A 21,932-nucleotide genomic window follows, 5' to 3' on the forward strand; every position below is an offset into this window, starting at 1 on the left:
GTTTTGTTTTTATAAATTGTATTATTACTATTATTAATATTAATTATGATGTGTAAAATATACATTGCATATTAAGAAATAATAACAACAACAATAATACTGTGTAAAATATACATTACAAATTAATAATAATAATAATAATGTGTACATTTTTTAATATATACACAAATAAATTTTTGCCTATTTTTGAAGGCTAAAAAATGAGTTTCTTCATCAATATGAAACTTTTGCTTTTGTTATTTTATTATTATTATTGTTATTATATTATCATTATAATTAATGTATAAAATATACACTGGACATAAACAAATAATAATAATAATAATTATAATGTGTAAAATATGTAATATATACACAAATACATTTTTGCAATACATTTAGATTTCTCACCATTATGGAAGTTTTGTTTTTCTATTACTATTATTTTTATTAATGATGATATTAATGTTATTAATGTTATATATTAATATTAATTTTGGAGGCAAAAAATAAATATATATATTTTTTTCACCATTATGAAATTAAAAAATCAAAAACAAAATGATGTTGGGCATGTGCCAGTCAGACAGTCTTTTCCTGTCTAAACGGTCCTGGCCAGATTAAGCTGCACTGTAAACCAGACTTTAAAAAGTTACAAAAAACGTTCACGTTGACTTCCTTACGAATAAACACTGTGGCACTTTCCAAAAATTGCTGTATTTGTTTAAGTGGCTCGATATGTCAATGTCTGCTTCAACCAATGGGATGAGTTTGGGGCGGGACTATCAGAAGGAGCGTTTGGGACACCTGCTCAGAAAACAATCATTACTATATACATTTCTGTTCAGTGCTGCCAGTGACAGGAATTACACACTTCACCTTTAGGAGTTACACGTGTAGCAGTATGACATGTTTGGGTTTGTGTTGTTCCCCTTCTGTGCGGTACACCTTGGTTTGTGCCTGCTGTTCATGTGTAGACACATGGACTGTTTCTGACTCACAGGACAACACCATGACCAGAGGAGTGCAGGGGTGCTCATGGATGGTTGGGTTGGACTGAGGACCATTGGACATGAACAGAGAGTCCTCTCAGAAGAGGATGTACAGTACATGCTGTATGGCGCTCTATAGCATCATGTCACTGCCTCCATGGACCATCACTTCCTTTAACAGTTCCCCACACTGTCAGCAGTCACGAACAATCCAACAATTTTTTACAGTCTGTGTCCTGCATCTTTGCAAATTTTCCAATCAAAACAGCAAGACGTAACACTAAAACACTTTTACATGTCTATGAATGAACAAAACGTGAGCCATCCATGATTTTAGTGTTTGTCACATGTGAGGATATTCAAGTATATGTGGACACACACACACACACACACACACACACACACACACACACACACACACACACACACACACACACACACATATGCAAACTTACCTGACTGTGGGCTGGACTTCTTCGGGGCTTTCTCTTTCTTGAACTTTGGCACTATACGAAACATCCCACTCCGACTGTTTCTTTTTCCGTATTCGAGGGAGTGATCCTGTCTCACACAAAATTATTTGTCAGTCTCAGAGTCGAAGAACAGTAAAACATATTAGTTAGTCTATTATACAAGTACACTACTGATGAAAAGGTTGGGTTCAGAGAAAGATGTTTTCATGTTTTGAAAGAAATCTTCTACAAGGGCTGAATTTATTTATTTGACCAAAAATCCAGTAAAAACAGCAATATTGTGAAATAGTTTTACTATTTAAAATAACTGTGTTCTATTTGTGAAATATTTTAAAATGCAATTTATTCCTGGAATGTAAAGCTGAATTTCCAGCACCATTACTCTAGTCTTCAGTGTCACATGATTTTTCAAAAATCATTCCCATGCTTGTATTAATAATAATGTGATACATTATTATTAGTGGCCACACACCAAAGGTGTTTAGACACCTATTATATCCGTTAGTTTTCTCTTTATTATTCTTTGTTCTTATTTTTCCACTTGAGTCTATGGCAGCCTATAGAACCGCTTGTAGGAAAGTTGTGAAATTGGGCACATAGATAGAGGACAGTCTCAATACTAACCATAGCAAATTTGGAGTCTCTATCTCAAACTCTCTAGCATCACCTATAGGCCAAATTTGCACTCTATTTCTGCTAATAACTTTTGAGGTGTAGAAGCAAAATACTTATTTCTTCTGATTCCTTGGCTCATGCATATCAACATTTAAATTTCTACAGGTCACGATTTTTCATAATTTTATATTTTGAGAACAATCTACTTTTTTCGAACTCGTCATAGAAGTTTTGTCCACTTTTCACCAAATTGGCTTGGATCATCTTGGATCATGCTGGCAAAAAGTTATCAAAAGCTTTTTGATATACCAAACCATTTTTAAAAAGCAAGTTAACGAATTTGACGAAATGTGCGCAAAAAAATGGACTATATGTTCACAACATTTTAGCGGATTCAGACTAAACTTTAACTAAAGGTTATATGTTATACCAAGCATGACCTGAATGAACATGAGTAGTTTCAGCACGGCACTATCTACTAGTAAAAAGCTATAAAAATTTGACATTTTTGTTGATATTTTCTGAAGAGTTTGACCATTTATTTGTAACATAAATTTTTTGTAACATTACATCTTTACTGTCAAAAGTTTGCATCCCCTTGATTCTTAATACTGTGCTTCTACCTGAATGATCCACAGCTGTGCTTTTTTGTTTAGTGATAGTTGTACATTAGACACTTGTTTGTCCTGAATAGTTAAACTGCCTGCTGTTCTTCAGAAAAATCCTTCAGGTCCCACAAATTCTTTGGTTTTTCAGCATTTTTATGTATTTGAACGCTGTTTTTTATGTATCCAACAATGACTGTATGATATTAAGATCCATCTTTTCACACTGAGGACAACTGAGGGACTCATATGCAACTATTACAGAAGGTTCAAATATTCACTGATGCTTCAGAAGGAAAAACGATGCATTAAGAGCCGGGGGTGAAAACTTTTGAACAGAAAGGAGATGTGTTTTTTTTGTTAGTTTTTTTTGCCTAAATATCACATTTTTTCATTTAGTACTGCCCTTCAGAGGCTACAGAAGATAATTACATGTTTCCCAGAAAACAAAATAAGTAAAATTTACCCTGATTTTCAAATTCAAAAAGTTTTCACCACCCGCTCTTAATGTATTGTTTCCTTCTGGAGCATCAGTGAGCGTTTGAACCTTCTGTAATAGTTGCATATGAGTCCCTCGGTTGTCCTTGGTGTGATAAGATCTATCTCAAAATCATACAGTCATTGTTGGGCAGGGTTCAAATACACAAAAATGCTGAAAAACCAAAGAATCCTGAAGGATTTTTCTGAAGAACAGTCGGCAGTTTAACTGTTCAGGACAAACAAGGGACCGTCACTAAACAAAAAAGCACAGCTGTGGCTCATTCAGGTAACAACACAGTATTAAGAATCAAGCGTATGTAAACTTTTGAACAGGGTCATTTTTATAAATTCAACTATTATTTTCCCTTGTGGACTATTTGTAAAATTTTGAAATATCTTATTCAGGTCAGTACTAAATAAAAAAGTAACATGCATTTTGCATAATCCCTCTTATTTAAAATAATTAACATTTTGCAGATTCTGAAAGGGGCATGTAAACTTTTGACCTCAACTGTATGAATACATACTAGTGTAGTTCACATTTTGGAAAGTAGATATTTTCAAAAGAACAAAGGAATATATTTACAAAAGAAGATATTTGAAAGAACATCAAGTTAAATCAACATTGGACTTTCACTGTACACACTGTTTTGTGTTTTACAGAATAAAGAAAGTTATACAGGTTTGTAATGACATGAAGGTTAATAAATTGAGTCAATGTCCATGTCTGATAACTATCCCTTTCTCACCTCCTCGTCATTGGGCTGTAAGATGTGGTAGAGCCAGGGGATCTCTACCAGCTTTCCCAGTTCAACCTCAACACTCTGCAGGGCACTGGACAGCAGCTCTTCATGTGGAGGGTCCAGTTGCTAGAGAAATGAACTCACAGACTGAGACAGCGCTTATAAAGAGCTCACTGCTCACAAAACAAGCCTCAGTCCATTTACAGTTTATTTATCCTAAAAGTAGCAATAAGCCATACTTGAAAGTTGCCTTTTTTTATAAGACTGTTCGAGTCAATTATGTTTCATTTAAAGAAATAGTTTATCCAAAAATGAAAATTTTAACTCAAAAGTATGAGCTTTGTATTAGATGCTTCTCCTAAAATGCCTCCAACAGATATAAAAACAAATGTAAGATTTCTCTACTTACTCTGCATCTCAGTGCAGTTTAAGATAAATATTGTAAATGGTAAAAAGATCTCATTTGTGATTATTCTGTCTTATGGGAACCTGCTTTGCAGCACCATTAACCTTTATGTCTTAGAAAAGGTGAATGAAACGGAGCTTAAAAGGATTAAATCTACTCACCAATGGCACTCGTCCTACTAGAAGCGACTCTGTCTCGTTGTGCAGGGCCTTCACGGTGCTGGCCACCTCAATGGCAGTGTTTCTTGTCAGGCTCTAAGGAGAACAAATGAATCAGACATGAGAATGTACTTATAATTACGTGACTTATTTGAACTATGAGGACAACGGAGCACAGTAATTTGGTTTCTGAAGTGAAAACAAGACAGATTTTTAATGATAATGCAAATAGGGTTTCATCCAAATTCTCATGATATCTGAAACTGAGTAAGCGTTTATGCTTTGGAAAAAGACCTTCAGTGCTGGCATCGCTCACCTCAGGGAACTTAGGGTGTGTTTTGTTGATGGCGTGTGAGGAGGCGTTGACAGCGTGGGCAAGTTCCTGCTCTAGGAGTTGGTAGTTTTTGGCAGCCTCACAGATTCTGGTGATGAGATCCTCTGCGGCTCGAGCGCACATCTGGATGAGCGTGGCCTCCTCCTCTGTGGCCAGATCCACAGAGTGCTGAGGATACAGATGTGGCCTCAGTGGAGGCTTGTCGTATTTCAGTTTATCCTCCCAAGACTTCAGCGTGTTTTCAAATGCCTTTATTGAAAAACAAATACAAGAGCCATTTATAGTGATAGTGAGTTTTTAAAGCCAATGTTTAAGAAGGATAAACACACTGAAACTTAAAAACCATCTTATAATTGGAAGATATAAAGTGGCAACTGATATTTATATGCATTTCATGTAAGTAGTCTTCTATACTGTTAAAAAATCTCAATGATTTACATAAGAAGAATTTCATCTTACTTTTCGACCATATATATAACAACTAGTGGTGGGCCGTTATCGGCGTTAACGCGCTGCGTTAACGTGAAACTCTTATCGCGCGATAAAAAAAATATCGCCGTTAATCTATTCTCAAATTTGGGTTGGGAGCTGGGTCTAAACTACGCAAGCTATGATGACTTTAACCTTGATAGTTTAACGCGGATGTATACCGAAGACTATAGAATATGGTCGCGCGTTTAAGTCTCCTCCGCCAAAACACAGACGGGATCGCGTCGTCCTCCATTCATAAAAACCGAATCGTCGTTCGTCGTTTTTTGGATTCATAAATCAAATGTTGGTCAGTCACTTAATTCAAATCGCGATATGGACTAGTGTATGTGAAAACTGAAATGCAAAAATGAAATTTAATATGAATCCGATATGTTCCGTTTGCCTATCTGTATGTATTAGAGGATGGATACCCGAGCCGAGCCCGACGGGACCCGACGGAACCCGACGGGTCGGGCCGGGTTCGGACAGATATTTAGAAAGGATGCTCGGGTTCGGGTCGGGCTCGGTCACCTCAGCGCGATAGTGCGCCCGTGTTATAACGGCGCTTTTTGCCCAGTGTGCACTGATGCTCTCATCTGTTGACATTTCCGAACGCTTTTTTTACAGTGGCTTAATAAAAGCGGGCTTTCCACACAAAAAAGTGCATGTGTCATTAGTATGAGTAAAAAGAGATTTTAACTGTGTCGGGCTGGGATCGGGCTCGGACATAAATATCTTAATGCTTGTCGGGCTCGGGTCGGGTTCGGTTACTGCTCTGTCGGACTCGGGCCGGGCTCGGACAGAAAAATGCGGCCCGATCCGCACTCTAGTATGTATGCATTGTGGAGACAAGCTTTTACTACACGCATACTGAAACACACGTGACGCTCCCGGTAATTTTTGGCATTTTCATCTCACATGAACAGATAAACTCAATCTCCCAAACTGCTGTGAGTGTCACTTTTACCGTTTCATTTTTATGAAAACTAGCATCATATCATACTGTATGACACAGAAACTTCACGGCAACCTGTCAAAATAAAAGTATGGTGTAACATGTAATGGGCTGGGTAGGTGTTGACGTTAAAAAAACACAATCTAATAGGTAGAAAAAATAATTTCATTGTTAGTTAGTTAGTAAACACAAGTACATCTAATTGAACATAATTTACTTTCATCAACAAATTATCATAGAACAGCTTTATGAGCTTTATGATCCATTCTCAAAGACTTTAAGTCATTATTTGGGTAGCACACATATTCTGAATGCCTTCAGCAGAATTCAAATGAGCCATTTTAATCTAGATTAATCTAGATTAATTCCAAGATTTAATCTAGATTAATCTAGATTAAAAAAATTAATCTATGCCCACCCCTAATAACAACATTTGCACCAAATTGTATATTTTGCTCAGTTTGGGCCTCTGAATAAAACTCAGGTGTTATTTATATAATATATCTCAAAAATACATACAGTTGAGGTCAAAAGTATACATCCCCCTTTCAGAACCTGCAAAATGGTAATTATTTTACCAAAATAAGAGGGATCATACAAAAGGCATGTTATTGTTTTTTAGCACTGACCTGAATAGGATATTTCACATAAAATATGTTTACATACAGTCCACAAAAGAAAATAATAGTTATCAATTTATAAATAAAGACCTTGTTCAAAAGTTTACATCCCCTTGATTTTTAATACTGTGTGTGTTCTTACCTAAATGATCCACAGTTGTTGTTTTTTGTTGTCCTGAACAGGTAAACTGCCTGCTTTTCTTCAGAAAAATCCTTCAGGTCCTACACGTTCTTTGGTTTTCCAGCTTTTTTGTGTATTTGAACCCTTTCCAACAATGACTGTCTGATTTTGAGATCCATCTTTTCCTACTCAGGGACTCATATGCAACTATTACAGAAGGTTCAACTACTCACTGAGGGGGTGAAAACTTTTTGAATTTGAAGATCAGGGTAAATTTAGCTTTTTTGTCTTCTGGGAAACATATAACTATCTTCTGTAGCCTCTGAAGGGCAGTACTAAATGAAAAAATATGATATTTAGGCAAAATAAGTAAAATGTACACATCTCTATTCTGTTCAAAAGTTTTCACCCCCTGGCTCTTAACGCATCGTTTTTCCTTCTGTAGCGTCAGTGAGCGTTTGAACCTTCTGTAATAGTTGCATATGAGTCCCTCAGTTGTCCTCAGTGTGAAAAGATGGATCTCAAAATCAGTCATTGTTGGAAAGGGTCCCAATACACAAAAACACTGGACAACCAAAGAATTAGTGGGACCTGAAGGATTTTTCTGAAGAACAGCAGGCAGTTTAACTGTTCAGGACAAACAAGGGACTCATGAGCAACTATCACTGAACAAAAAAACACAGCTGTGGATCATTCAGGTAACAACACAGTATTAAGAATCAAAGGGATGTAAACTTTTAAACAGGGTCATTTTTGCGAAACTATTGTTTTCTCTTGTGGACTATAAGTAAATGTCTTTTATGTAAAAATATCTTATTCAGGTCAGTACTAAATAAACAATAACATGCATTTTATATGATCCTGTCACATTTCACGTCTGTTTTTGTCTCCCCCTGTCATTTTGTGAGCATTTGGTTTAGTCCTCGTTTGTGTCATCACCGTCACCTGTGTTCAATGATTAGTCACCATTTATAAGTCTGTCTTTTTCTTGAGTTTATTGTCGGTCCTTAACGTTGTGTGAAGTGTGTGAAGATCTCTGTTCCTGCCTGTTCCTGCCTTGTTCCTCTTGAAGATTGATATTAAATATAGTTGTTTGTTTGAAGATTGTCTATCGTCTCGTCTCGTCCTGCACACACCCGTAACAGATCCCTCTTATTTGGGTAAAATAATTAACATTTTGCAGATTCTAAAAGGGGATGTAAACTTTTGATCTCAACTGTATGCAAACATTACTGCATCAAAGATGGGGTCAATAAGATTTCCTTTTAAAGAAATTAATACTTCTGTTCAACAAGGACATCCCTGGTGAAAAAAACAGCTAAAACCAGCCTAGGCTGGTTGGCTGGTTTTAGCTGGTCAACCAGCCTGGTTTTAGCTGGTCATAGCTGGGAGGCAGGCTGGTTTTAGAGGGGTTTTGGCCATTTTTCCAGCCTGGCCAGGCTGGTCTTAGCTGGTCAGGCTGGGAAACCACCAGCTAAAACCAGCCTGACCAGCCTGGCCAGGCTGGAAAAATGGCCAAAACCCCTCTAAAACCAGCCATTTCCAGCTTAAACCAGCTAAGACCAGCCAACCAGCCTAGGCTGGTTTTAGCTGTTTTTTTCAGCAGGGATATTACATTGATCAAAACTGACAAGTGAAGATGTTTCTCATGTTTTGAAATATTGATTCATCAAAGACTCCCAAAAAGTATATTACAGTTTCCATCAAAATATTAAACGGCAAAACTGTTTTCAACAAATATCAATCATTAAAAGAATATTAAAAGTAATATTTTATAATATCTCTGTTTTAAAACAAATAACTGTTTCAAATAAATGCAGCCTTGGTGAGCAGAAGAGACTGCCTTCAATAACATTAAAAAATCTGAATAATCTTGAGTGTTTATGAAGCAATTTAAAAAAAAAAAATTCCTTTAACTGTGCTGATCCACTGTTTTATGGTAAGACTTTGGAAATAAATGTCCAATATCATGATTCTTTCCCAGAAATGCTCACCCGATCTCTTGTCAGCATCTGGGCCCGGTTCTTATGTTGAATCTTAATGACTCCGGGAGGTTGAATCCAGGCTTCTCCATCCACTTGCACTGGCACTCCTTCATCTCCCAGGATGGTGATCTTCACCGTGCGACACTGTAAGGGTTGAGGTAAAATGCACACTCTATCACCATAATTCACATCGTTTACAGATCTGTGTCATTCATGTGAGGAGTGTTTACCTGTGCGATACGGTGATGCTGCAGTTTGATCACTCTTGAGACAGCCATCTGCATACTGCCGAACACAGCGACCACTTCCAAAATTTTATCATCAAACGAAGGGGCACAAAATATCTGCACGAAAAGACAAAAAAACAATAATCATGAAAACAGCTCACCACCACAAGAGGGCTCCGTACAGGCCCTCAAGATAAGATTTTTTTTTAAGATTTTGAAAATGAGTATAAAGAATATAAAATTTCAGACTATACTGTTATATGTTATAGGGGTAAATACTTTTCTGTTTGTACAACAACAAAAAGTCCTCAAATGTCATGTTCAAGATCACAGGCATCTAAGCGTTCTGCACTCTGCCCTTCTGTAACCAGACCTTGTAACACTCAAAGCGTATCCGGAGGTAACCTCATTCTCAACGAGGCCATGTGAGCTAAAACAAACCAGCTGCCAAAAGGACACTTGTTGCGAACAAAGACCCATGTCACTCTGGGTTCAGAAGGTTTTGTCCAGAGCCAGCTGCATGTTAAACAACACGAGTCAACACAGGGCCTGCTCATCCTCTTAATTAAACAACTCTGCATCATTTCCTCTCTACACTGTGTCATATTTCAACTTTTAACTGACGTCTAAGGATTGAACAGCTCAGAGTTAGGATGGAAATGCTGTTTGATGAGAAAAACCGCTCATGACCTCTAGCAGCATGACTTACGTCATCTTCTTTGGTGCCGCCCCAGAAGTTGGTTCCCCCGGCGTAGCTGGGGATGTTCAGCACAGCGATTCCCTGGAGACTGGGGAGTGGGATGTACTGGCCGTCACACTGCAGAATCAAGCACACAACCATGAGGAGCCCTGAACATGGAACTGGGGCATCGGTCAACAGCCAACGCAACTGTTTGACCCACAAGTGCTTCAAATTCTATTTGAGAAGATGTTCAGTTCCAGCAGCTGTTGTCGTCAAAGCAGTAGATAATCATTTGTTGGTTGTTCAGGCTTGACAACATTTAGCACTTTCCACAAATACTGTATCAACAGGTTACTTTTTAAAGCATAAATCAAGGCATTCATTTTTCAGTTTTCACCACTGAATACATTTTTTTTTTTAATATTTTTTCTTGCAATTCCGAGTTTATATCTCACAATTCTGACTTTTTTTCTCAGAATTACATGATATAAACTCAATTGCAAGAAATAGTCAAATTGCAATTCTGACTTTTTTTTTTTTGCAATTCCAAGTTTATATCCCAAAATACTCTTTTTTTTTTTCTTGCAACTTTTTTCTTAGAATCACATGATATAAACTCACAATTGCAAGAAATAACATCAAATTGAAATTCAGAATTTTTTGTCTCCAAATTCAGAATTTCTCGGAATTCCAAATTTATACATCTAGAAATTCAGACTTTTTTTCTCAGAATCACTTGATATAAACTCGCAATTGCAAGAAATAAAGTCAAATTGCAATTCAGGATTTTTTTTTTTTACACAATTCAGAATTTATATCTCGCAATTCTTGTAATTTTGACTTATTTTCTGCAATTCTGAGTTTATATCTACCAATTCGGACTTTTTTTTCTCACAATTCTTTTTGCTCAGAATTACATGATATAAACTCAATTGCAAGAATTTTTTTTTTTTTGCAATTCCGTGGTAATATCTTGTAATTCTGACTTTTTTCTCACAATACTGACTTTTTTCTTGCAATTCAGACTTTTTTTCTCAGAATCACATGATGTAAACTCACGATTGCAAGAAATAAAGTCAAATTGCAATTCAGAATTTTTTCCTCACAATTCAGAGTTTATATCTTGCAATTCTGACCTTTTTTCTCGCAATTCAGAATTTTCTTCTCGCAATTCCAAATGTATATCTCACAATTCTGACTTTTTTTTCTCGTAATTCTGACTTCTTTCTCAGAATCACGATATAAACTCGCAACTGCAAGAAATAACGTCAAATTGCAATTCTGAATTTTCTTCTCGCAATTCCGAGTTTTTTTTTTATCTTTCTGACCTTTTTTCTCGCAATTCTGAATTTTTTCTTGGAATTCCGAGTTCATATCTTGCAATTTACAGACTTGCAATTCTGACGTTTTTCCTTAATTGTGAGATATAAACTCGCAATTTTGAGTTATAGTCCAATTCTAAGGGGAAAACTAATTCTCAGAGTTTTTACAATTCTAACATAATAACTTGCAATTGCTTGCTATAAATTCCGAATTGTGAGATAACAACTCACAATTGTGAGAACAAAAAAAGAAAAGTATGTTTATATCTTACTATTCTGAAAACAACGACTGATAAGTTCTAAGAATTATGAGTTATATATATATATTTTTAATTGACCTATGTTGTATGCTATTAGTGAAAATGGCTTTCATTCAGCTCACCTCCAGCTGAACTTTCTGCTCCAAGTTCTTGTAGGTCCGCTGCAGAAGCTCTTTCGTCCCCAGAACTCCATACCACATCATGTTTTTAGTGCGACTTCTGGACAGTCAGAGAAATACTAGTCAACCTTTGAGTCCTTGCAAGTGGTGTTTTGGTAAATGCAGTATATGAAAATAAGACTGTGCTTCAATCCTGAACTACCTGCATTTCTCCGGGTGCTCCTCACGCTTGTTGTTGAACTCCAGTGAGATCTTGGCATCTAACCCAATCCCAAAGTAGTTATTCATCACACACTTCTCCAAATAGCCCTCTCTGTAAGAGAAATGACTTCTGTAAGTTACTTTTAAAATACTTACGAGTACTTAAACAAGAAGAAAGGAAACTAAAGCTCTTACAGTGAGTCCAGGTCAGGATCTATGAAGGGTGTGGCACCAAATGGATCTATGTTGGCAAGCAGCATCTTACTGATTATGGAGCTTCCAGCTATAGAGGCAGCGAGACCTGCCCGCAGACCTGAAGACCAACCAAAAGATGAATGCGAGATTCCAGATCAGCAAACCATGATTAGAATGATATTTTATTTAAGGACCTATCATCATTTACTCACCCTCATGTTTTTTTTTACTTTGTGAAACTTTCTTTTTAGTAAAACACAAAAGAAGTTTTACAGAATATTCATGCTGAAAGCTGAAAGGTGCCAGAAGCTATAATAAGCAATATAAAATATTTCGTTAACATGATCTGTATGACTTGCGCGCTATAGCTTTGTGTGAAATGACTGAAATGTAGGACTATTATTTGTATTATTTTCAGCAAATTAAAATCTACATTTCGGTCTGTTCCTCACATAAAGCTTCCAATTTCAAAAAGTACAATTTAATATACTTTAAAAAAACAGTACTTATTATGGAAATAAAAGCTGTTCTTAAAACAATATACTTTAGTGTAAACATAATGTTTGGACATTTAACTACATGTTAATTGCAATTAAATGAATATGTATTATAAATTTGTAAATTTATATTAAATGCAAATAGCTGAACTTCAGAGTGCTTTTTGACCTAATTAAGTAGTACATCTTTATAGGTAATTTCATAATTTTTCAACTGCTTTTGAAATATAATTATAATGTACTGCTGAATACAATGGCAATAATTTATGGTAAACTGAAATATACTTAATGTACATTTCTATGTATTTTGGTTTGTTAGTCAACACATCAAAATAATTAGTTTAAAGCACCACAAAAGTGTGAAAAAATGTAAAGTACAATTATTACACTGTGCTCTTTTTAAGTAAACTTAAGTGTGCTTTTATTTTATTAATTATATGTGACCCTGGACCACAAAACCATAAGTAGAAGAGGTATATTTGTAGCAATAGCCAAAAATACATTGTATGGGTCAAAATTATCAATCTTTCTTTTATGCCAAAAATCATAAGGATATTAAGTAAAGATCATGTTCCATGAAGATACTTTGTAAATTTCCTACCGTAAATATATCAAAACCTACTTCTTGATTAGTAATATGCATTGCTAAGAACATTTAGACAACTTTAAAGGTGATTTTTTTTTTCTCAGATTCCAGATTTTCAAATAGTTGTATCTTGGTCAAATATTGTCCTATCCTAACAAACCATACATCAAATGGACAGCTTTCAGGTGATGTATAAATCTTAGGTTTTTACCAGATTCAACTTAAAAACCTAAGTTCAGCAGCTGTTCCTTAAAATTTTTAAGTTAAATCAGCTTAAAACTACAAGTCATTTTAACTTAGTACAATAAAAATGAGTTGATTTCACATGTGAGTTTAAATAACTTAAGTTGATTTAACTTAAAATTTTAAGGCAGCTGCTAAACTTAAGTTTTTAAGTTGAAACTGGCGAAAAGTTTTTACAGTGTGGTTTTGTGGTCCTTGGTCACACATTATTATTATATTATCCACAAGTACAGTTTTTTAAAATTACACCTAAATACACTTGACTGCACTGTAAAAAGTTTTCACAAGATTCAACTTAAAAACCTAAGTTCCGCAGCTGCTTCAAATTTTTAAGTTAAATCAGCTTAAAACTTTAAAGCATAAAGTCATTTTAACTTATTATCATAAAAATGAGTTGATTTAAGTGTGAGTTTAAATAACTTAAGTTGATTTAACTTAAAATTTTAAGGCAGCTGCTAAACTTAAGTTTTTAAGTTGAAACTGGCGAAAACTTTTTACAGTGTGGTTTTGTGGTCCTAGGTCACACATTATTATTATATTATCCACAAGTACACTACTTGAAGTGCACATTTAATATACAAGTGTTCTGCAGACTTTCGGACTACACTTATTAAACCTTGATTGTTTTTTAAAAGCTTGGCAGCCGCAGGTCACTATTTACTTTCATTGTACGGAAAAGAGCAGCTCGGACATTTTTCCTAACATCTCCATTTTGTGTTTACTGGAAAAAGCTAAAGTCATACTGGTTTGAAAGAGCATGAGAGTGAATAAATGATGACAGATATTTCACTTTAGGGTGAACTATCCCTTTAAGTATTTTCCGGTCAGCAGCAGCGGAGTAAACATGTGGTCGTACCGGGACAGATGATGCGTGTGTTGAGAACAGGCAGGTTCTCCTTGCTTGTGGTGAAGGGAGTGATGGAAAAGGAGCCGCAGGACTGCGTGCTGCGACTAACACGCCTCTCTGGCGGCGAACACGGTGACTTAGCCACTGCAGAAGCACAAAAACAGAACAAAACATGAGCTCAACACACTCATTCATCACAGAAATATCTGCCCAAATGCCCATTACACAGCAAAATCTAATGCTGTTTTGTTTTGCTCAGTTTTTTCCAGCACGTGAGAATAACCCGTGCATTTTGGTCACTGGCTCTCAACACCAAGTGAAAAAGCTGGTGTAAAAGAGATATTCAGCAGAACATAACCCACATAAACAAACTAAAACACATCACGGGCACTTAACAGCCCCAGAGAGACTGAACCAACTTAGAGAATGAAGGCAGTGTTTCATGCCCCACTGGAAGCATGAGCAGACAGCAGGCCTCTGTGTAAACAGGAAGTGCCACTGTCCAGCAAACAAAGATGTGTTCTCTATAGACAGAAATATAGCACAGGGATCCTCTGGGAAACCTACAAACATATTCGCAGCTATAAACACTACAGTCTGTAAGCTGAAGGAAATCCCAAACCTTCTGAAGGAAAAAGATTGCGTTATTTCGCAATTCTGCAAAACAAAAGCTTGTCTCCGCATTTAAAACAGTCTGGCTTTATGAAAACAACTAGAACTATAATGTAATGAGTAATGTGATATACTGAGACTAAAGGCCTTTTCAGGGATTAACCATAGAACGAAACCCACATAATAACAATAATAATAATTATAATAATATTTTTCAACATTCAACAGTAACATGAAGAACAACTAAAAGTAGTGCTGGGCAACGATTCATTGCAATTAATCACATCCAAAATAAACGTTTTTGTGTACATAATATATTTGTGTGTAGTGTGTATATTTGTTATGTGTTTATAAATACACACTTGTTATTTTTATATATTAAATATGTTTATATATAATATAAATTATGTGAATATAAATATATACATTGAAATACACGTAAATATTTTCTAAATATATATTGTATGCGTGTCTTTATATACATAATAAATATACACAGTACACACACACATATATATTATTATATAAACAAAAACTTTTTTTTGGATGTGATTAATCGTTTAATTGATTAATCATTTCCCAGCACTAACTAAAAGTAATTCTTTGTTTATAAAAACAAACCCAAATATAATAATAATAATAATAATAAATGTTGCTGCATTTCTTTTTTTACAAAAAAAAACTAATAATAACAAAAACAATAATAATAATAATGATAATAATTTATGTTGCTTAATTTCTTTCTTTTTTTTTAAACAAAAGAAAAACTAATAATGACAACAATAATAATGATAATAATTTATGTTGCTGCATTTAAAAAAAAAAAACTAATAATAACAACAATAATAACAGTAATAATTTGTTGCTGCATTTCTTTCTTTTTTCTTTTTACAAAAAACCCCTAATAATAACAACAATAATAATGATAATAATTCATGTTGCTGCATTTCTTTCTTTTTTTTTTACAACCCCCCCTAATAATAACAACAATAATAACAGCAATAATAATGATAATAATTTGTTACTGCATTAAAAAAAAACTAATAATAACAACAATAATAATGATAATAATTAATGTTGCTGCATTTCTTTCTTTTTTTTAAACAAAAAACACCCCTAATAATAACAACAATAATAACAGTAATCAGGCCCGGCTCCACGGGGGGGGCCAGGGTGGGCCTGGCCCACCCAATCAGAAGCTTGGCCCACACTACATAGACTTATAGCCAATCACAAAACTGGTGCGACATTCAGTTGAGCTCCATATTTTTTTCTTACCGCCTGCACCCGCAAACATTCTAATATTGTATATAATTTTGCACTGTCAATCGCTTTTAGATGAGTGTTCGCGCTGTTATTTTTACTTTCGATTTTGCGATAACGCGTGAGCAGCACATCTTATACAGGGCTCTACAGTGCGACCATTTTCGACTGAAAATTACTAACGTTACATGCAACTATGAAAAAATATTTAGGAGCACCATATGCGACTGACTCGATCAGCATATTTGCGCTCAAGGGAGCTTCAAAGGTTTCTACGTGTTTTTGTAACGTTGAGTAATGTATCACAGACATATCTCATGAATCCTTTCAAAAACAAAGTGTAGAGAGAGTGTAAATAAGAGACTGATTGTGCAGTGTATAGAGCGTCGTTGATTATAATAGGGCTTTGTGATCTCGCGAACTAAGATGAGTGACAGCTTTTAATCATTTTTATGGGAGTTTGTAAATGAGATATTGATTTAATACAGCAGTTAAATAAACAAGAAGTTATTATTAAGTGACTTACATTGTCTGACTGTAACACTATTCCTGATTTTACTCTGTTTCGTCGTCAAAAGTAATCTGAAACAAGTCACATCTAAGCCGCTGCGCATCTCCATTCAAACACAGCGGTGTTTCGTTTATAAATGAACGTGCGTTTTTAAACGAATCTTGTGAAATGATTCAATTCCCAATTCATAAAGACAGTCACTTGCTTTAATCCTGAATGAACCATCTGTCCAAACGAATCAAATTAATGATTTGATTCAGTAATTAAATCAATCTTTTTGCCGCCACCTGCTGGCAGATATTTTCAGTTATTTAAATATTTAATACTTCTGTATTCAAAATTTTCTATTTAAAACATTAATCTCAACATGAATTTATGAAATTGATTTCACTCATGGCACCTCTTGAGCCTCATTAAACATATGAAAAGGTAAAAGCAAAGGTAAAAATGTAAATCACTTTAAGGAGTCAAATATCACCTCGTAATGGAAGGCTAATTTTTTAATCAGATTTTTTATTATTGTTTAGAATGTGCTCAAAACAATTAGGAGCACAGTCAAAACTTTAGAAGTTAGGAGCACAAGTGCTTCTAACAATAAAAGTAAGTGTAGAGCCCTGCTTATAATAACAGATATTTGTCAGTACGCACAAGTTTTTTTTTTTTTTAAAAACGCTACTTTTAAACTGTTGTCATGGGTTGATTTCCCCCCGTGGTTTAAAGGTTTGAAATATTGCAGAAATTAAATTTCAGTAAAATGCCTGTATTTAAATATTTTGCATTCTACCTGTGATAAAACAGAGCTGGATGTTTTGTAAAGGGCAACTGGTAGGAAGCTGTGTTTTAGATCAATGTGCAAGACTGTAAAATGTGTATTTTAGATATGGAAATGACGTATATAAGTTGATATTTGGGATATGGGGTAATAAATAATACTCTATTTTCACACACTAATTTTGTTGCTTTTATCACTGTATTAAAATGATGTATGTAGTTAGTTACCACAATGATGTATGTAGTTACCACCCCCAATCATAACCCCTGCCCACCTTGAATATCCCTTGGCCCACCCTTCATCTCAATTCTGGAGCCGGGCCTGACAGTAATAATAATGATAATAATTTATGTTACTGCATTTCTTTCTTTTCTTTTTTTACAAAAAAAAAAACTAATAATAACAACAATAATACTAATGATGATAATAATTTATGTTGCTGCATTTTTATTATAAAAAAGTTATAATAATGACAATGGTAATATTAAATAATAAATAATGTGTAGAACAACTAAGAGTATTTCTTTATTTATAAAAATAAACGCAAATAAAATAATTATAATTTTTAATTATAATAATAGCAATAATAATTGAATTTTTTAACTAAAAGTAATGTGTAAAATGACTAATAGCAATTTGTAAAACAACTAATAGCAATTTAAATAAATAAAATAAAATAACCCCAACTAAATAATAATAATAATATCAATAATAATAATATTAAAATAATGATGATAAAATAATGTGTAAAACAACTAAAAGTAATTCTTTGCTAATAAGAATACAACCAAACATAACAATAATAACAACAACAATAATTTATGTTGCTGCATTTTTATTATAAAAAGTAATAATAATAATAATAATAATAAATAAATAATTAGTAAAACAAGAGTATTTCTTTATTTTGAAAAATAAACCCAAATAAAATAATAATATTAAGTTGCTGAATTTTTAAAATAAAAGTAATGTGTAAAATAGCATTTTTTATATAAAATAAACCCAACTAAAATAATAATAATTATTATTATTATTATTATTTATGTTACTGCATTTTATTATAAAACTACTACAAATAATAATAATAATAATAATAATAATAATGTGTAAAACAACTAAGCGTATTTATGTATTTATAAAAATATATCTAAATAAAATAATAATAATAATTTTATAATAACAATGATTTTTAAAAACTAATAGTAACATGTAAAACAACTAAAAGCAATTATATGTTTATAAAAATAAAGCCACATATAATAATAATTTATGTGGCTGCATTTTTATTACAAAAACAACAACAACAATAATAATAATAATAATAATAATAATAAATGTTTCTATTTTTTTATTTTATTATAAAAAACTATTTTATAAAACATTTTTAGTTTACCCAACTAAAATAATAATTGAAAAAAAATATATTTAATAATAATAATAATAATAATAAGAGTAACTAATAACTAAGTAATTCTTTCTTTATAACAATAAACAAAATAATATAATATAATACAATTAGTTAAAAAAAAAGTAACACGGAATTGAAATAATTTACTACAATGAGTTTGTCACTAGAGGGCAGCACTAACCCTTTCAGGCACAAACAAAACTGAATCACAAATCACAAATCACAAATAAAAAGCACAGTTAGTCAGTAGGCTTTTTACCGCCATAAATGTCTCAAGTAATAGTCACATGATCTCATCATGTTGCACATGAGTGGCATCTGGTTATCATCTTGTAAATTAATCAGGGTATTTCGTATTTAAAATTAAATTTCGTGTAAAAAACGCAAATTTTGGCAGTCTGGTTAAATAAGGAGTCTAAAAAGAGATCACGTGCATTGCACTGAGGTGAAGAAATGCCTAGTTCAGAGTTATGTACAAGTGTTATTTTGGCAACTGTAATAAATATATGAGTATTCCAAGCACACAGAAAATGTGCATACTATGCAGAGTACATCATTCCAGTCTTTGTAAAGAATAGACTTTTCATGCACAAACAGCTCCAGTGAGACGAAATAAAAAAAACATTCTGGCACTTGAATGCCCCCCAATAGAGGATTGAGCTTTTAAGGCCAGTAAGCAAGAACACTTTGTGTCTCATAGGAAACAGTTAACAGCGACAGCATGTCTAAGATTGAGAAGTGTGGACTCACAGGGCAGAGCTTCCAGTTCTTTAGTGTCCTCGTCCTTCTCATTGTCTCGGTTTTCCTCCTCACTGTCCTTCCTGAAGTCAGTGGGAGACTGCAGCTCCTGCTCCTCCGTGTGAGCGTTCTGCTCATCCACCACTACAACGCACACAAACACAGCCTCCTTATTCATGCACTATCTTCACACAGTGTCATAATAAATGCCGTGTTTTTTCAAGGAGGTATAAATTTACACAAAATTGTGAGCATTAAAATTTTTAATGTGCTTCTTGCATGTCATCAGACTAGTTTCGCAATCCTTCCTTGTCTTGAAATTGCTTCAGCTCTGAATTTTTTGACTGATATCAAGAATTATGATTACATCATTTCACACTGACTTTACACCACAGTAGCAGAAATGCAACTAGCATTGCTAAATTCAGTTTATTGCCGTGAATCATTTGTCTCTTGAAATAAATTCAAAACTCTATTTTGATTATTTTGCTTCATCACTAAGAAAGGTTCTTGGATGTCCCCATGTGACATGTACTTAAGTAAATATGGCTGTTTGTTATTTCTTTTTTTATAGTTTGTATGTAAAGTTAATATTTTTTAAATAACGTTATTAAATAATAAATATTTAAAGATAAATAAAAATGTCATTGTATTTTATTATATCATATTAGCGAATGCCTTTTGTCTAATATAGCTAATATTACATATAATAATAACATATTATTATTATTAATATTAAATATTTAAATATACACAACAATGTTATTCTATTTATTTTATTATATAATATTAAGATAACATTTAACCATATTTTAACATTAAAATGAGCTGCATCTGAAACATTTTACAATCTTCTTCTAAAGAGAAAAAATATTTCATTATTACTTTTTTAATATTTTGTATTTAAAACTTTATTTTATAATAAAGGTTTTGTGTTATTACATATATATGTACACAAAATGTTATTGTATTTATTTTATTATATCATATTAAGATCATATTTATTTTTTACATTAAAATGTGCCGCATCTGAAACATTTTACAATCTTCTAAAGAAAAAAACATTTAATTATTAGTGTTTAATACTTTGTATTTAAAGCTCATATTTTTATTATAAAAATTGTATTACGTATATATGTACACAAAATGTTATTCTATTTATTTTTATTATGTCATATTTAGATACTATTTAGCCATATTTTAACATTAAAATGTGCTGCATCTGAAACATTTTTACAATCTTCTAAAGAAAAAAGCATTTACTTTTTAGTTTTTTAATACTTTGTATTTAAAATGTACATTTTTATGGTAAAAGTTTTTGTTATTACATTTATATATGTACATAAAATGTTATATATTTATTTGATCATATTTAGATCATATTTAATTATACATTAAATTTTATTTTATTTATTTTTCTTATATTAAGATAACATTTAACCATATTTTAACATTAAAATGTGCTACATCTGAAACATTTTACAATCTTCTTCTAAAGAGCAATTTAATTGTTTTTATTTCTAGTATTTAAACAATATTTTAACATGTTTGTTATTACATATATATGTACACAGAATTATTATATGAATGTTTTACATCAAGTTATATAAATGTCATTATATCAAAGATCATATTCAATATTTTAATATACACAAAACATTTATTTTATTATTTTTTATATAATATTTAATATTTAAATATATTGGCAAAGACTTAGAAACAGAAAATTACGACCTATTACTAAAACCTATGGATTTATTGACGCATGTGTTGATCCTCCATTTAGAAAGATAGAAATCCCTGAAGATCAGGAAGAACCCTCAGGTCTCATCCATTTGAATATAATCGATTTAAGTCATGTGATTAGTCTTTAAGAGACGCTTATATCCAGAGAAGCATTCTGTAAGCAACAAATCACTGTTTATTTCTATTCAAAAGACAAAGCAGGACAAACATACTTCTCTCCGCCTGCTCGATGATCTGTCTGAGCGCTTTCTTCAGGCTGTTGGCTCTCAGCACGAGCTGTTCGCGGGGTCTGAAGAGCTTATGCGCAGAGCCTTTCTCAGTCTCATTCTCCTTCAGCTCTGTTAAAGACTCTTCGCTCAGATCTTCCTCTTCCTCCAGCTCCTCCTCCTCCACCTCCTCCTCCACGATGGGTGGCGTGGTGAGGGCTGAGGGCGTCATGGCCTGGGCCTCCAAATTCAACGTCTGCAGGAGGGAGTCCAGCTTCTCGTTCAGAATTGCACACTGCGGACAGAGAACAAAGACAATGGTGTTGCGTTAATAAACAGATTTATTTGGCCATATTTCTGTCGAGTAATGACTGAAAAAGCTCACTTTGAGGGAAAGTGCATCAGCTTCCTCTGTACTGTCACTGCTTCTCTCATAACACTTCCCAACTTTGGCCACAAATTCCTTCACCGTCTCACACAATACCCTGGAGGAGATGAGAGGAAATTGTTTTTTATTGTTGTTTTACTTTGTTAGTGGTGGAATATGCAACCCTGGACCA

At 33.5% G+C, this 21,932-nt stretch overlaps 1 protein-coding gene across 1 annotated transcript in view; it reads right to left on the reverse strand.

Moving 5' to 3' along the window:
• The window catches only part of dgkh (diacylglycerol kinase, eta), a 69,111-nt gene that overhangs the window by 20,584 nt on the left and 26,595 nt on the right, over positions 1 to 21,932 (reverse strand). Inside the window, exons 11-24 of the mRNA XM_073845440.1 lie at positions 21,758 to 21,857; positions 21,379 to 21,667; positions 19,433 to 19,564; positions 14,126 to 14,260; positions 11,944 to 12,061; positions 11,750 to 11,860; positions 11,551 to 11,647; positions 9,874 to 9,981; positions 9,168 to 9,281; positions 8,947 to 9,081; positions 4,768 to 5,034; positions 4,455 to 4,547; positions 3,894 to 4,013; positions 1,427 to 1,532 (exon numbers count right to left, since the gene is read on the reverse strand). Coding sequence (XP_073701541.1) covers positions 1,427 to 1,532; positions 3,894 to 4,013; positions 4,455 to 4,547; positions 4,768 to 5,034; positions 8,947 to 9,081; positions 9,168 to 9,281; positions 9,874 to 9,981; positions 11,551 to 11,647; positions 11,750 to 11,860; positions 11,944 to 12,061; positions 14,126 to 14,260; positions 19,433 to 19,564; positions 21,379 to 21,667; positions 21,758 to 21,857 — 1,925 coding nt within the window. The remainder of the gene's footprint in view (positions 1 to 1,426; positions 1,533 to 3,893; positions 4,014 to 4,454; positions 4,548 to 4,767; positions 5,035 to 8,946; positions 9,082 to 9,167; positions 9,282 to 9,873; positions 9,982 to 11,550; positions 11,648 to 11,749; positions 11,861 to 11,943; positions 12,062 to 14,125; positions 14,261 to 19,432; positions 19,565 to 21,378; positions 21,668 to 21,757; positions 21,858 to 21,932) is intronic.

Source organism: Garra rufa, chromosome 8, assembly GCF_049309525.1.
Source record: "Garra rufa chromosome 8, GarRuf1.0, whole genome shotgun sequence".
In the NCBI taxonomy this organism is placed as follows: Eukaryota; Metazoa; Chordata; class Actinopteri; order Cypriniformes; family Cyprinidae; genus Garra; species Garra rufa.